Source organism: Bombyx mori, chromosome 11 (genome assembly GCF_030269925.1).
Source record: "Bombyx mori chromosome 11, ASM3026992v2".
Taxonomy (NCBI): domain Eukaryota; kingdom Metazoa; phylum Arthropoda; class Insecta; order Lepidoptera; family Bombycidae; genus Bombyx; species Bombyx mori.
This window is the reverse complement of record NC_085117.1, coordinates 1,521,726-1,537,043: the sequence shown is the minus strand read 5'-3', so window position 1 is coordinate 1,537,043 and position 15,318 is coordinate 1,521,726. Positions and strand designations below refer to the sequence as shown.

Here is a 15,318-nt window from a genome sequence, read left to right as displayed (position 1 = left end):
GGCTTGGCTCTGCCCCTGGCATTGCTGACGTCCATGAGCGACGGTGACCACTTACCATCAGGTGGGCCGTATGCTCGTCTGCCTACAAAGGCAATTTAAAAAAATATAAAAAAATATTCATATCATTTCCACTTCCTACACTAGCGCTATTTCGGTGAATCTGACAACAACAACGTGCTGTATACGATTGGACACTATTTCAACTTGTCCCTTAAACAAGACGGTGCTTTTACCTCTACTCTCCATAATTTGTCTCAACATAAACGTCATTAGATATGAAAACGTGTCATACCGAACTTCGCTTCCAAAAAAGCCACAGTCCAGCGAAGATCCGGCCTAATAATAAAGTCGGCTTGCTAATTAAAAGTGGAATATTCTGCAAGTGATTAATGCTTGATCTAGTAATATCGGCTAACCCTTAAAACACACTAGTCCCTTTCGAAATTGTTCTTAGGACATCGTAACGGGCACGTAAACCTGTAATGTGTCATCTACAGTTACGAGGGCATTGATTATAAAAAAGAAAGCATGGTTTTTGGGAATATCTAAAAAAGCAATAACGGACACCCTATCTCCATGACCCAATATAGTTTGACCAATATTTGTCTTTTTCTATGAGATTTTTTTAATACTTCTAGATTTAGGTTTGTGTGTGTGCGTTTTTCTTAACAAGCGTTCAGTACGTGACTGCAGTTGACGCGGCATTATTGTGTCTAATAAAAAACTTCACATGAATCAGTGGAGGCACATCATACTATACACGTCACACGTGAATTGGTACAGCTAAAAACACCAGGACTAGAACGGAACGCTTCCCGCCAGTGCGTGAAGTGCGGCGCGCCCGCCGACTGGTACTGCTCGCGTTGCGCGATCACGCCCTACTGCTCGCAGACGTGCCAGACGAAGGACTGGACCGAGAGGCACAAGTCCGTCTGCCATTATCTAGCTCCGTAAGTATTACGCCTTCGAAATGTCCCGCTCGTAATGTGTGCTCTGGTCGGATCGCGTTAGAACTGGTGATAGGACGCGCGGGTAGATACCATTACCCTGCCTGTTTTTACCGTGAAGCAGTAATGCTTTAGAAGGGCGGCACTCATGTCCCGAGGCGAGTGGCGACATTTACTTTGTAGATGTCTATGGACCCCAGTTGCTACAACACCATGCGGGTCGTGAGCACGTCCAAACATCACAATTTTTATGGATTAGTCTATCGGTATCGCCACCCACCTTGAGAGATGAGGTCGTACTCTCAATTGTGCCTCACTCGTCAAACTCTTGACTGCTCAGCGGTAGAAATAGGCGGGATGGTGCTACATGATCGTGTGGGCTTAAAATACTCCATACCACCGCCAATGACTGGTACACGGAAATCTTCAGTTCACACGAAAACGCATAATCATCTCACAGCAGAAGTAAGTTTGTACAAGTTCAGAAATCACTATAAAGTTGCTTTCAGACTACGCTATACGCCATAGTGCCATATAATATAGCCGCCTATACTTAGCCAATAATATATAGTACAGTACAGTGTGAACGTGGCTATAACAATATATGGTGTGCGATATTGTTGTGCTATGAGCTATATTATTATGCTATTTATATTATAGCGTAATCTGAAAGCGTCTTAATAGTTGTTGCAAAGTACGACTGTGCGCCGCCCTTAGTTGTGTGAGTGACCAATCTGTATACGCTTTAATGTAGGCTATATGTGTGCTAATGTGACGCTCCGTCGGGTACGCACACTACCTAACGAAAATGTGTATTTACGATTACAACTACAAATAAAGACCACACGCACACGTACTTTGCAACAACTAATTGCAATGTAGTTGCTTAGCCATCAGTATATAAGTTATTGTACAAGGGATGCTCGTGTTTCATGAGTCCGAAAGTAAGTGAAGGTAGTTCGTTTGCGTCACACGAGGTCATCGAACTTGCCCGTCAGTTGATCTTGTTTGTGTTACATTGCGTGTCAAAAAACGTTCGACTTTATTACGTCACAAGTAGAGCTTTCACTCACTGATTATCTCGCCAATCGTGATTACGATCCAGTGGTAGATTTAGTAATGCTCTTCCTTGTTTTTTTATTGTTCTAGTAGGCAGTCGAGCGTACGGCCCACCTGATGGTGAGTGGTTACCCGTGGACTTCAGCAATGCCAGGGGCAAAGCCAACCTGTTGCCTACCGATTCTCAGGGCCAGTGTTAGCCACGGCGTAGCTGGAATAGCCCCTTAGGCTAATAATATAGATTTACATATTATACCCTCCATATTGAAAATGCTAATTTTACAGCTACCTCCCAATACCGGTAAATCCTAGGTATATATTTCTCTAAAACTTGATATTGTGTAATGTCTGAGCAGTAATCATGTTTATCGTTTTCTTAGTTTGAAAACTGCTGGAGGCTTCGAAGCTGAAGCCACGTCTAGTAAGAGGTGAGTGGTCTCACGATCGGCATGTTCATACCGCAAATTAGTTTTAATCAGTCGACCATTGCGTGGGTAGTTGAATATAGTTGTATATCGAGGGATGAAAGGCTATTTAGGTTAAGCGACATTTCGCTTAGCACGCGACATTTATCTTTGTAATTAAAGGTCTTATTCGGTATCAGCATCAACAGTTCAATGTTTTTAATTGAACTTCAATTAAGTTTACTCAGATAGGTGGCGCATTTACGTTGTGGATGTCTATGGGCTCCAGTAACCACTTAACACCAGGTAGTAACCCCTGGGTGGTGCTAAACGGGAGCCGAAAACACAATCGGTGGTAGGACCTAGTCCGACTGGTTGGTGACCACCCTCCAACTAGAGTCTGCCGCCAAATAGCCTAGCTGTGTTCCATTCCATTCGAATAGCCGAAGAAGTGTTTTTTCTTATGATCTTTTTTTTCAAATTTTAAACAGTAAATTACTCTGTTGTAATGTTGCAAAAATGTCCCTTAAACCAAATTGTGTATGTGCATTACTATAATTCTCATGTTGTATTTGTTATTTTAGCTGTTCTACACACACTCATCACTTTTAATTATTATTCTCATGATCCTCTCGCAGGTCTGCTGGAAGAGATTTCTTAAAGAAATAAGCAGTGCCTTTGTACATACTTTTCCTATTACTCTGTACTGTCTTCTTTTTTGTGTGTACGTAAAAAAAAATGCTTTTCTCGATATAGTTATGACCTAGAGACATGAGCTGTAAGGTCTCACTTTTAACGGCTGCCCCGCCCTTCAAACCGAAACGCATTACTGCTTGGCGGCAGAAATATACAGGGCGGTGGTACCTACCCGTACGGACTCACAAGAGGTCCACCACCACCTTGTTGTGTAATTACCACCAGTAATTACACAATTTATAATTTTTCGGGTTTGATTTTTATTACACTTTATGTTATTCCTTCACTGTGGAAGTCAATTGTGAACAGTTGTTAAGTACGTATTTCTTGAGAAAAATTGGTACCCGCCTGCGGGATTCGAACACCGGTGCATCGCTACCTATGCACCGGACGTCTTATCCTTTAGGCCACGACGACTTCAAAATTCAGCGAAGCACTGCTCTTGCTAGGGTCAGTGTTAATGTCGTCAGGATTGAGCCCCGTGAGCTCCGCTACTTGTTAGGGTTACGCTGACATACCCTCTGAAGGCTATTGCTCGCTGTTCGCGACACTTTCTCCTTACGCCGTATAACTAATAATAATGGTCTCACGGCTACGCAGTAGGTTTTGTTTGTTTTAATAAGTTTTAAAAATATTAAGTTTCTCTGTTGTGTTGTACATATACTTACCACCTAATTATAATAAACAAATAAATCAATCAATCAGATGAGGTTGAAAATAATAATAATTGCAGCCTCTCTAATTCGACGCCGATGCGCTCCTCACACTCGCCACCGACAAAGCAGCAGCGGGGCGAAGCAGACGAAACTGACAATAAGGCCAAGGTAAAAACTTGATAATTTATATATAATTATATATATACTAGCGACCCGCTCTCGCTTCGCTTCGGAAACATTAAATTTTATTATTAATAGCTGAGTCTCGCGATGTTATCCGCGGTTGCTGTCGTACCGCGAGTGACGCCGTGGGGCGAACCTAGTCTAAAAAAAAGTAGCCTAAGTTACTACTTATATCATCAGCTACCTATCAGTGAAAGTCTCGTCAAAATCGATCCAGCCGTTCCAGAGATTAGCCGAAGCAAACAGACAGACAGACAAAAATTGTAAAAAATGTTACTTTGGTGTATGTACCGCATATATATTCATATGCATGTAGTAAAAAGCGGTTATTTCAATATTACAAACAGACACTCCAATTTTCTTTATATGTATAGATAAGCAAGCTATATTACAATAAATATGTACTCATCCTGGAGGAAAGCATAAACATATAAATTGGAAGCTCCATGGTCTTCAGTTCTGTGTTAATGATAATAAACAGAACCAATCCCAAAAAACGCGTTGGGTGTGTGTACGTTTGGGACTCGAGTCCGGTCCTCAGGACGTCTCGATAGAGGTAGCAGGAGCGAGCAGAGAGATCAATGACAACTAGACGTGCACCCTCCGGGGCTGTCTGATCAAACCGACCTCATGGCATCACGGTCCGCTCAGATCTCAAAAATCTAGGATTCCCAATCGTCGTGATCCCCGTCGTTAACGGTAGGTAGCAGCTTGGTTTTGCCCCTGGCATTGCTGACGTCCATGGGCGACGGTAACCACTCACCATCAAGTGGGCCGTATGGTCGTCTGCCTACAAGGACAATTAAAAAAAAAACTTCCCCTTCACCCTGATGGGATCCCGGAGGGTAGTTTCCCCTCCCGGTCATAGCTTCCCCCTACTGACCATTAACTTATGTTTGTGCCATTTTTAATAGAACATTCAAGAACCCAGGCAAAATTACCATCGCCCTTCGAACTCTGGCCCCAATAAAAACATTCCGGGGAAGAACCAAGATCCCAGAAGACCCGCTACATCCAGAGAAGCGATAGAAGAGGAGACTGAAGAACGGGGAGCCAGGAGTGAGTTCTTTAACATGTGGTTCATCATTAGGGCTTAAAGTAGTGTGTAACAGTAGTGAGTAGTTGTTCGATTTTTCCAACTGGAAAGGCAAAGGTATCATATCATATAGCCTAATCTTTTATACTACGTGTTACAAAATACCCCGTAAAAATATAATTAATTATCAAAGCCAAAAATTTTGTCAACCCTAGTAAGCTGTCACGCCAGGGAACTAGATTAGGACTTTTTGGCGGGAACTCGAGGAGTGAAGTTGTGTGATTTGTTTTGTCTATTTAATGTTTCTTTAGGTTTAAATGTGTAATAATGGTGGTTTATTAACTGTTTAGTATCTGTGGAAGTGCGCAAATGTAGGAAAATGAAACAAAGCTGCTGAACATAACTTCTCTGGATCCTTCAAAAAATCCACTGAAAACGTATCAATAAATGAATGACCACCGTTTTACTGAGATTATATTTCATCCCATATTATCTCATCTCATTTTTATATAACTCCTTATTATTTCTCATAAAAAAGAAAAAAATATGGGGGAATACCCGTGTTATATGAGGGACTGATATCGCGTAATATGAAAATACGTTGTATGAGTACCGTGTTTAATAATAAGGGGAATCACTTAGTATGTGCCTTGTTTTTCATCCACAGACTCGAAGCCAGCGGAGGTAACGAAAGACAAACATCATCCGATGAACCCGGTTACGTTCCAAAGGCGGCAGCTGAAGTCGAATCCGGTGGTGGATGCCCAGCCGGCGCCGAGAGAGCAGCAGCAGCCGGCGGCGGCCAGGGCGCCCGAGGCATCTCCTACTGAACAGACAGAGTCAGCTCGACGGACCCTCGTACCGGATAGGTTAGACACTTTGTTTTATAACTAGTGGCGGGGCGTATAGGGTTCTAGTTTTAAAGGCGAGAGCACACCAGTTGTAATTTTTTTTTAACCCACCCAAGCTGGTAGGTAGCTTTCAGAGGCTATTGCTAGCAGGTGAGCTTACAGGGCTCAAACCGGAGTGTTGCTAACACTGGCCCTAGGAAGGGCCGTGCTTCGCAGAATCTATCAACGGATCGGAAACGCGACCCACGGAGAAGATCCGACGAGAAATTCAGTGGGCTGTGTCTGTGGGTTAGTTTGCTTAAAACCGATAGTGGATCGGAAAGATGCGAAAGATCCGAAATGACGTTTTATGCAGTGAAACTTTGACCTCACGTCTGTCGGTAAGTGGTTGCGGCGTTCTCGTGGTCTATGGGCTCCGGTAACCACACCGATGTCACACAGCATGAGATCGTTATATGAGACTAGAAGTTAGTACAAAAAGCACGAGTAATCTTTCTGAAACATCTCAACTATCAATACATAAAAAGCAAGCAGTGAAATTTCGTTTATTCCCATACGTTGTGTGTTCTTAATGCATAATGTAATTTTAAACAAAAATCTTGCTATGGTGCTGTAGAAGTAATGTGTTATAAGAGTGGAACTGTCTTGTAAAATATCATCTTATAGGACGAATGATATATTGTGCTCTATGCTCGCTCTAATATCTAGAGTTGTTCCGCAGGTGCCTCATAGACAGTCTCAGCGAGGGGGACGTGGTGCTGGTCTCGGTGGAGCTGAAGGCGAGCGAGTGCTGCACCAAGCAGGGCGGCTACGTGTGCCTCTCCATGCACGAGAAGTACGAGAGCGACTATCAGAAGCTGTGTGAGGACTACGTGCTGGACTGCGAGGCTGACTCGGACGAGTACAAGTGAGTGTTTTGGTTTTAAATTGAAATTCACCTATAGTTATTTGAAACTTAATTAATTAAACTTCTGTAAGCACAGATTTAACCAAGACTACACTACAGACAAATAATGTTGAATCTATTCTCAATTTGATCACAGACTAAGCAATAACAAAAGTTTGACAATAAAAAAGGAGTATATGTGTTGTGTCAAATATCGCGTTTTTTTTAATTGCTTAGATGAGTGGACAAGCTCATGGCCCATCTGGTGTTAAGTGGTTACCGGAGCCCATAGACATGTACAGCGTAAATGCACCACCCACCTTGAGATAAGTACTAAGGCCTCAGTATAGTTACAACGGCTGCCCCACCCTTCAAGCCGAAACGCATTACTGCTTCAGGGCAGAAATAGGCAGGGCGGTAGTATCTACCCGTGTAGACTCCAAGAGGTCCTACCAGTAAACTTAAATTCGACTATAATTAATTGAAACATAATTAGAACTTATATAGGTGGGTGGCGCATTTACGTTGTAGATGTCTATGGGCTCCAGTAACCACCTAACACCAGGTGGGCTGTGAGTTCGGCCACCCATCTCAGCAATAAAAATAAAAAAAAGATCGGCGAGAAACTCAATGAGCTGACAATGTAATAATAACATTAATATTATTATTTTGATCAACAGAATTATAACGGGTGACACCTTCTCGTACCTGAGCCCCGAGGACGGAGGCTGGTACCGGGCGCGGGCGCTGAACACGACGATGGCTGCGCTACTGGATGGCAGCAAAGTCGTATACTTGAGAATGAACGACAAAGTGAAGAAGTTGCCGGCGAAGTACAGCGGGATACCGGAGTTCTGTTGCGTTTTGAACGCTGATGTCGAAGTGAGAATGTCTTCTGTTAATATATAGATCATATCGAGGGGTGAAGGGCTTAAGGTGGTTTAAGCGATATTTTTGAAACTACAGGAGATCCATTTAAACCTTCAGATTTTTTTTATTGCCTTTGTAGGCAGACGAGCATACGGCTCACCTGATAGTAAGTGGTCACTGTCGCTCATGGACGTCAGCAATGCCAGGGCCAGAGCTAAGCTGCTGCCTGCCTACACTGCCTACCTACCATTTGGAAATAGTATCATAACAAAAAATGGAGCAAACTTAATTGAGGTTCAATTAAAAACAATCAACTGTGCTAATATCAAATAAAAGGCACCTTTAATTACAAAGATAAATTTCGCTTAAACAAGAGAGCCTTTCACTCGTCGATATCGTGCTTGGGAAACCTTCTCCGGAGCTGATGTAGTAGGTAACAATAAAACCATTACCTGGCTACTGCCAGAGAGGGTCACTAAAGCATAAAAGAATTTTGGTAATATTGGTGCCAACAAAAGGTCTTATCGCTTATTATGCCAATTCTAGTGTGATTTATTTGTGGTTCAAATATAACAACGTTTTACCCTTACGTTCCTGCTGTCCACGAGCCTCGGTAGCGGCTTATGCCCCAGCCGCACGCCAACGGAAGCGAGATAAACAGAAAATTAATTCTCATATATCTTTAATATATTTCTAGGTGGGGTTAAATCTCAAATGTTCGTTATTGTCCAAAACACCCAATGGATTCAAAGTTACACTTGAAAACGTTGAAACCGAAGCTAACGTCGGCGAAGGGGAGATCACGAGGTGGATTCCCGAGGTGGATTATCCTCCACCGGTCAAGAACGTACCAGGTAATCTACTTGACTATCCATTGTTTTTTTATTGCCTTCGAAGTACATCACAACATAAGTGCCAGCCAGGTTTGTGGAGAGTACTTAACTGCTGCATTGCTGACGTCCATGGGCGACGGTAACGACTTACTATCAAATGGCCCATATCTTCTCTGCATACAAGCCTCCCTATAAGGGCAATAAAAAAATAATTGACAAATGACATTTAATTCGTTTTTTCTAATAGTATTGTATAAATGTCCTATGCTTCAAACAAGAACCCATGACTGTATCTCTTTTAATATAACTCATAAAAAAATATTTCCTCAAATAGTTCAACGGTCAGTTGAAATACCTGAAGTTCCTCGTCCGGAGATCAAGAACAAGAGCAGAGTTATATTAGTAGATGCGACCGACGTGCAGCGTGTGTTTGTGAGGCCGGCCGACACGCGCTCGCAGAAGGCGTTCGATAATATACTACAAGATGTGCTACTGTACGGTACAACGGGTGAGTCATTAAACCGTTCTCTGCAGCTCTGTACTGATCCCGAGCTCTTCTCGTGCACAAACAGACACAGATCCGATCTACATCCAGCCGAGAGTCCTATACTACACTACTATAGACACAGTCCTCTGCAGCTCTGTACTGATCCCGAGCTCTTCTCGTACACAAACAGACATAGATCCGACCTACATCCAGCCGAGAGTCCTATACTACACTACTATAGACAGTCCTCTGCAGCTCTGTACTGATCCCGAGCTCTTCTCGTACACAAACAGACACAGATCCGACCTACATCCAGCCGAGAGTCCTATACTACACTACTATAGACACAGTCCTCTGCAGCTCTGTACTGATCCCGAGCTCTTCTCGTGCACAAACAGACACAGATCCGACCTACATCCGAGTCTTATACTAAATTTATTTATTTCAGCTGAACCCTTGAAAGAGCCTCCAAGTAAGGGACAAACAGTAGTCAGCAAGTACACAGACAATTTGCACTACAGAGCATTGTGCAAACGTACTAGTGTTAACAAAAATAAATATTTACTTGAATATATTGAATACGGTGAGTTTTTGTTTGCTTTTTAAATCTACTTTACGTTTACTATTTAATTGGTCATCTTAGATACAAAAAAATACTGTGGGATAATCACTATACAATGCAATGGAATTTTTGACCTTATGTTCTAAGGTCAGCGGTGGTAACTTAACGCCAAATGGCTTGGAAAAATTACAGCACATCATGACCTTGTTTGGCAAGTGGTTTTAGAGAGTGAGACAGAGAGAGAGAGAGAACGAGAGAATATATAAATTTTACATTTTCCAATAAAATTTGTATTGTTTCTTAAGACGTCCGAAGTCCAGATAATTTCTTCCTGGGGCTACATCCATCATCATGAGTCGAACAATGACAAATATGGCGGCTTGTCTTTGCTTGTTGGTTCGGTTCCAGACGTTATAGAGGGCGCCGTAGGCGGGACTTTGAAACGGAAGTAGTCAAATTTAGCGACCTGCAGTGGAAATCAGACGATTTACTCTCATAACGGACTTCGGACGTTAATCAGAACACATAATATGCTTTATTGCTTATCGAAACATAATTAACATTAAAAAAAAGTAAATAGGTTTTATTATTTTTTAAACTGCAATATTGTTGACAGGCAACATTGAAATAACTCAGCTGAATCGTCTGTACGCGTGCCCCGAGCACCTGTCGGTGACGTCACTAGCCAGTCTGACGTCACACGTGCAACTGGATACTACCGTCGGCGAGCTGACACCTCGCGCTCTAGAATACATTGAGACTATCAAAGAGGAGGAGATGATTTTGGTATTGTATTGAGACTGGAAAATATTCATCTCTATTTCCAGTATTTTTCCTCACAGGAAGTAATTTTGGAAAGAACTTATAAATATTTCTTTATAAATGTTTAATACTTATATGGAAGGAAGTATCTCGAAGAGAAGTGTATATGGTCAAATACTTAAAGCTTGGAAACTTTTTGAAAAGATACGCAAAATTATCAACCAACATTAACTAGGCGTTTAGAGGTGGCTTCATTTGTTTTGTCATATCTGACCAAAGGTATGGGGCAACGCATAACCGTCCTCGCCCGAAATATGTCTTGTCAGATCGCCTAGATGGATCTCTCTGGATCTCGTGCTTTTAGGCCTCTCAAGCGGGTTAGAGCGCCTACTCGCTCTGTGATCTAGTATATAACCCCTCGAGGTTACTTATGTAGAATAGGTACGGAATAAAAAACACTGGTCGTGACAAGCAAATTAACCCACAAATACAGTACACTGAGTTTGTCATTGGATCTTCTCAGTGGGTCGCGTTGTCACGTTTCCGATCCGGTGGTTAATTCTGCAAAGCACTGCTGTTGCTAGGGCCAGTGTTAGCAACGTCCTCAAGGTAGAGCCCCGTGAGCTCACCTCCTCACTCGGTTACTTTGCCATAGCCTCTAAAGGCTACCAGTTTAGGTAGGTTAAATAAAAAAAATTGCAACTGCTGTCACCTTCAAAACTGAAAGCCAACACGTTTTACCACCAGTTATTACACAAACTTTCTAACTTTGCTAGGGCCAATGTTAGCAAAGTCTGTTGAGCCCGTGAGCTCACCTACCCATCCGTGCAGTTGGAATAGCCCCTTAGACTACCAGCGAAAACTAATCCATAATTCAATTTGATCGAGCAGACTCTATCGAGCGGCGGCGACACAGCCCAGAGCGGCGCGGCCCTCGTCAACCTCACCCTGGTCAAGAACAACGAGAACGTCAATAAGAGAATAGAAGAACTGTGCACTCCCGAATGGAAGAAACTCGAGTTGAAAGGAGTCGATGTTATAGGTGACGGATCTGCGCGTTTTTTTTTTGTTTATTGCTCACATGGGTGGACGAGCTCACAGCCCACCTGGTGTTAAGTGGTTACTGGAGCCCATAGACATCTACGACGTAAATGCGCCACCCACATTGAGATATTTTCATTTACTTATAATTTAGCTGTAATTTAAAATTTAGTTAGAACAGGAAAAAGTACGAATTCCGTGTCTCTTAAATCAAGCGGCATACATTAAGCTTTAAGGGATGCGCTTTAAGGCTTAAAGTAAGCGAATCGAAACTGAAAAATTACAATTTAAAACGAATTATTATAACTAACCCAGTTTAAGGTGTATAATTTGAATGATATCGATGTAAGGTACAGTTCGTTGGTGCTATATCGACTGACACGTTTCTAGAAGCGTGGTTTTGGCCGGTGGCATCTCTGCCGCTCCGCCCGCATGCATGCCCCTCCAAAACCCACGAGTAGAACAAATAGGGATGTGCACGTTATAAAACTAAGAACAAGTGATTTAAGTCACTTCAATTCTAAAGGCGCGATGTCATAACTGAATTTGTGGTCCACAGAAACAGAACGTCTGATGTACGGCACCGCTCTGGACTACATCGAGCTGCCGGCCGCGCCCTTCGACCTGCAAGTGCTGGACGAGGTTGGCCTCGACTCTGGGAACATATCTGGCTGCCCCACGAACTCGGACTACGTGCGATACGTCATGACGAAGCTCCCTGCGCGGGTACGACACACGCCTTCTGCTAACTAGTAGGGACTGACTTGACGGAAATCTAAGTAATGGCTTTTTTTTTCTAAGCGATTTTATGACCTGGTAACTAAGACCTTTAGGTCATATCTTATTTTAATTTATATTGTTTTTATGAAAAATGATAATGTGGAGTGAAATTAAATTAAATGAGATGAGTTCTCGTCGAACCCGTCGCTTTAACCCATAGACACAACCCACTGAGTTTCTCGCCGGATCTTCTCAGTAGGTCGCGTTTCCGATCCGGTGGTAGTTCTGCGAAGTATGGCTCGTGCTGGTGGTTAGTGTTAGCAATGACGTCAGGTTTGAGCCCCGTGAGCTCACCTACTAGTTCAGTGAATCTAGAATAATTCCTCGAGGTTACTAGAAAAGGTAGGAAAAAAAGACATGCTTCAGGCATCTGACAAATATCTTGTGTGACTACCCACCACAGTTTTGTCTTTGATATTCTGAAAAGTGTTCACCAAACGTTATTTCACAGATGAGGGAATACTGCGAGAGCGAATTCGGTCGGCAGCCGTACCTGCCCGCGGCCGAGGAGCTCTGCATCGCGCAGCTGCCGCCCTGTAAGTGTATTGCAATAATTACGTGTTACTGGTTGTAGAGCTTATGGCGAGACGCGCGATAATGGTCATATGGTTCGTCCGTTTAGGCAATAAAAAGGTTATGTCGAATAAAACCACAAGACGCAGTACAGTTGCGAAAGAAAAGATTTAATTTCTGCTCAGTATTTTTTTTGTTGCTTCGTTGGACGAGCTCAAGGCCCACCTGGTGTTAAGTGGTTACCGAACCCTATAGACATCTACAACCTAAATGGGCCACCTATCTTGAGATATAAGTTCTAAGGTCTCAGTATAGTTACAACGGCTGCCCCGCCCTTCAAACCGAAACGCATTACTGCTTCACGGCAAAAATAGGCGGGGCGGTGGTACCTACCCTTGCGGACTCACAAGAGGTCTTGCCTACCACCAGTAATTACGCAAATTATACTTAAATTTTAATAGTTAAAAGTATTATTCAACAATATTTAATGTCACGTACCATCTAATATCACAATCGAATGCGGGCGAAACCGGTGGTACGTGCCAACGCGAACGTGTTAATTTCGGATTTTTTTGCTGTCATTATTTCGGACATTTCAAATATGTTACAGTTAACGTGGTCGCTGACAACTGACTGTCGTGAAATATTTTGGATGGAATTTAATTTTGTTTCTTTCTTTCTGGTCGTTCCCGCAATGCTGAGGATCGTGACTGTATGTCAATCTTCTCCACTCGGTCCCGTTCTGCGCCATATGTACCGCTCCCCATATCTGGTTTGAAGTTGTCGTGGTCTAACGGATAAGACGTCCGGTGCATTCGCGTTGAGCGCGATGCACCGGTGTTCGAATCCCGCAGGCGGGTACCAATTTTTCTAATGAAATACGTACTCAACAAATGTTCACGATTGACTTCCACGGTGAAGGAATAACATCGTGTAATAAAAGTGAAACCCGCAAAATTATAATTTGCGTAATTACTGGTGGTAGGACCTGTTGTGAGTCCGCACGGGTAGGTACCACCGCCCTGTCTATTTCTGCCGTGAAGCAGTAATGCGTTTCGGTTTGAAGGGTGGGGCAGCCGTTGTAACTATACTGAGACCTTACAACTTATATCTCAAGGTGGGTGGCGCATTTACGTTGTAGATGTCTATGGGCTCCAGTAACCACTTAACACCAGGTGGGCTGTGAGCTCGTCCACACATCTAAGCAATAAAAAAAAAAAAAAAAAAAAAATCGGCTCCAGTCACCTCCTTGAGTTGGTCAACCCATCTAGCTGGCGCTCTTTCTCTAGCGCGCTTCCCCTCCATCTGTCCGAGAATTGTGAGTTTCTCCAGGCTGTGCAATGAGGATCGCATTATGTGCCCAAAGAAACTCTGGATCCTTTCCTGGCACATAGTCAGCAGGCACTTGGTGACCTTCAGCTCTTCGAGGATGGAGACATTGGTTCTCATAGCTGTCCAAGGAATGCGTAGCAGCTTTCTCCAGCAATACATTTCAAACGCCTCAATCTTTTTGCGTTCCTTTTTCCTGAGACACCAAGTCTCCACCCCGTACAGGAAGATAGACAAGACCAACTTACGAACCAGACGCATCTTAGTTACTCGGCGAATATAACGGTCTTTCGAGATTTTATCGAGGCTATTCATGGCACTTTTAGCCATCCAGATACGGGGTCCGATTTCTTTCTCGCAGTTACCACTGTTAGAGATCAGCGACCCCAAGTATATAAATTCCTCCACTTTCTCATAATCCTTGAGTGCATTTGATGGACTTAAAACTTGAGCTCTGTCCACCGTCATCACTTTGGTCTTAGAGCGGTTTATGTGCAGGCCAAATTCAAGGCTCACTCTCTCTATTCGCTCCAAGATCGCAGCCATCTCGGTTTCGCTGGCTGCAAGGATTGTTGTATCATCGGCATATCTTAGGCTTAGTAAATTTTGTTTACGAGTCACGAAAGTCTGACAAAATGCTTTAGTTAACAGGTTATGTGTGTTTTAATGTGTGATTCGTTTGGCAGCCTCCGAATGGCACAGAGCGGTGGTGCTGGAACAGATCCTGGGGCCCGGCGGCGGCACCGCGCGCGTTCTGTTCCTGGACCACGGCAACGTGGCCGAGGTGCCGGTCTCCGCGCTGCGGAAGATGCTGGCGGAGTTCGTTACCGACCTGCCGGCTGTCGCCTGCCAGATCGTCATTGAAGGTTCCTACATCTTACCGACTCGTTACAGTTAGACCGGTGTGCTAAGTGCGAGTTTTTTAATATTATTTTCCTGCCTAAGCGGATAGCCTTGAGAGGATATGGCAGCCATTCTAACTATACTGAGACCTTAGAACTTATATCTCAAGGTGGCTTATGTTCCAGATGTCTATGGGATCCTGTAACCACTTAACACCAGGTCGGCTGTGAGCTCGTCCACCCAACTAAGCAATAAAAAAATAAAATACAGTTGGAACATTTTCCGCTAGGGACGCAGTTCCAACTACCTACAAATTTGAGTTAACTTTTACGCGATCGAGAACACTCGTCATATCGGATCCTCCCGATCGACTAACAGTGTTTTTACGTACCTCAAGCGCAAGCCACTCAGTTTCTCGTCGGTTCTTCTCAGTGGTTGCGAATTTTAACATGATAAATGTATTAAGGAAAAAAAACTACCTCTATGTTCATAAATATATGTATATACTAGCGGCACGCTGCGGCTTCGCTCGGGTCAGTAACAAAAATTTCAAAATAAAAATTATAATACACACACATTA

At 43.3% G+C, this 15,318-nt stretch overlaps 1 protein-coding gene across 8 annotated transcripts in view; it reads left to right on the top strand.

Moving 5' to 3' along the window:
* LOC101739668 (uncharacterized) overlaps positions 1-15,318 on the top strand; it is a 61,509-nt gene that overhangs the window by 27,308 nt on the left and 18,883 nt on the right. For 3 of the 8 annotated variants that reach the window (XM_062670938.1, XM_062670939.1, XM_062670944.1), the window contains 15 exons: positions 823-950; positions 2,387-2,434; positions 3,840-3,930; positions 4,860-5,004; positions 5,649-5,850; positions 6,554-6,739; positions 7,399-7,600; positions 8,286-8,442; positions 8,756-8,929; positions 9,357-9,491; positions 10,087-10,256; positions 11,124-11,274; positions 11,833-11,999; positions 12,505-12,589; positions 14,582-14,761. In XM_062670938.1, the coding sequence (XP_062526922.1) occupies positions 823-950; positions 2,387-2,434; positions 3,840-3,930; positions 4,860-5,004; positions 5,649-5,850; positions 6,554-6,739; positions 7,399-7,600; positions 8,286-8,442; positions 8,756-8,929; positions 9,357-9,491; positions 10,087-10,256; positions 11,124-11,274; positions 11,833-11,999; positions 12,505-12,589; positions 14,582-14,761 (2,221 nt within the window). Of the gene's footprint in view, positions 1-783; positions 951-2,386; positions 2,435-3,839; positions 3,931-4,859; positions 5,005-5,648; positions 5,851-6,553; positions 6,740-7,398; positions 7,601-8,285; positions 8,443-8,755; positions 8,930-9,356; positions 9,492-10,086; positions 10,257-11,123; positions 11,275-11,832; positions 12,000-12,504; positions 12,590-14,581; positions 14,762-15,318 lie in introns of all 8 variants that reach the window. The other 5 variants (XM_062670936.1, XM_062670943.1, XM_062670937.1 and 2 more) reach the window with 4 other exon arrangements.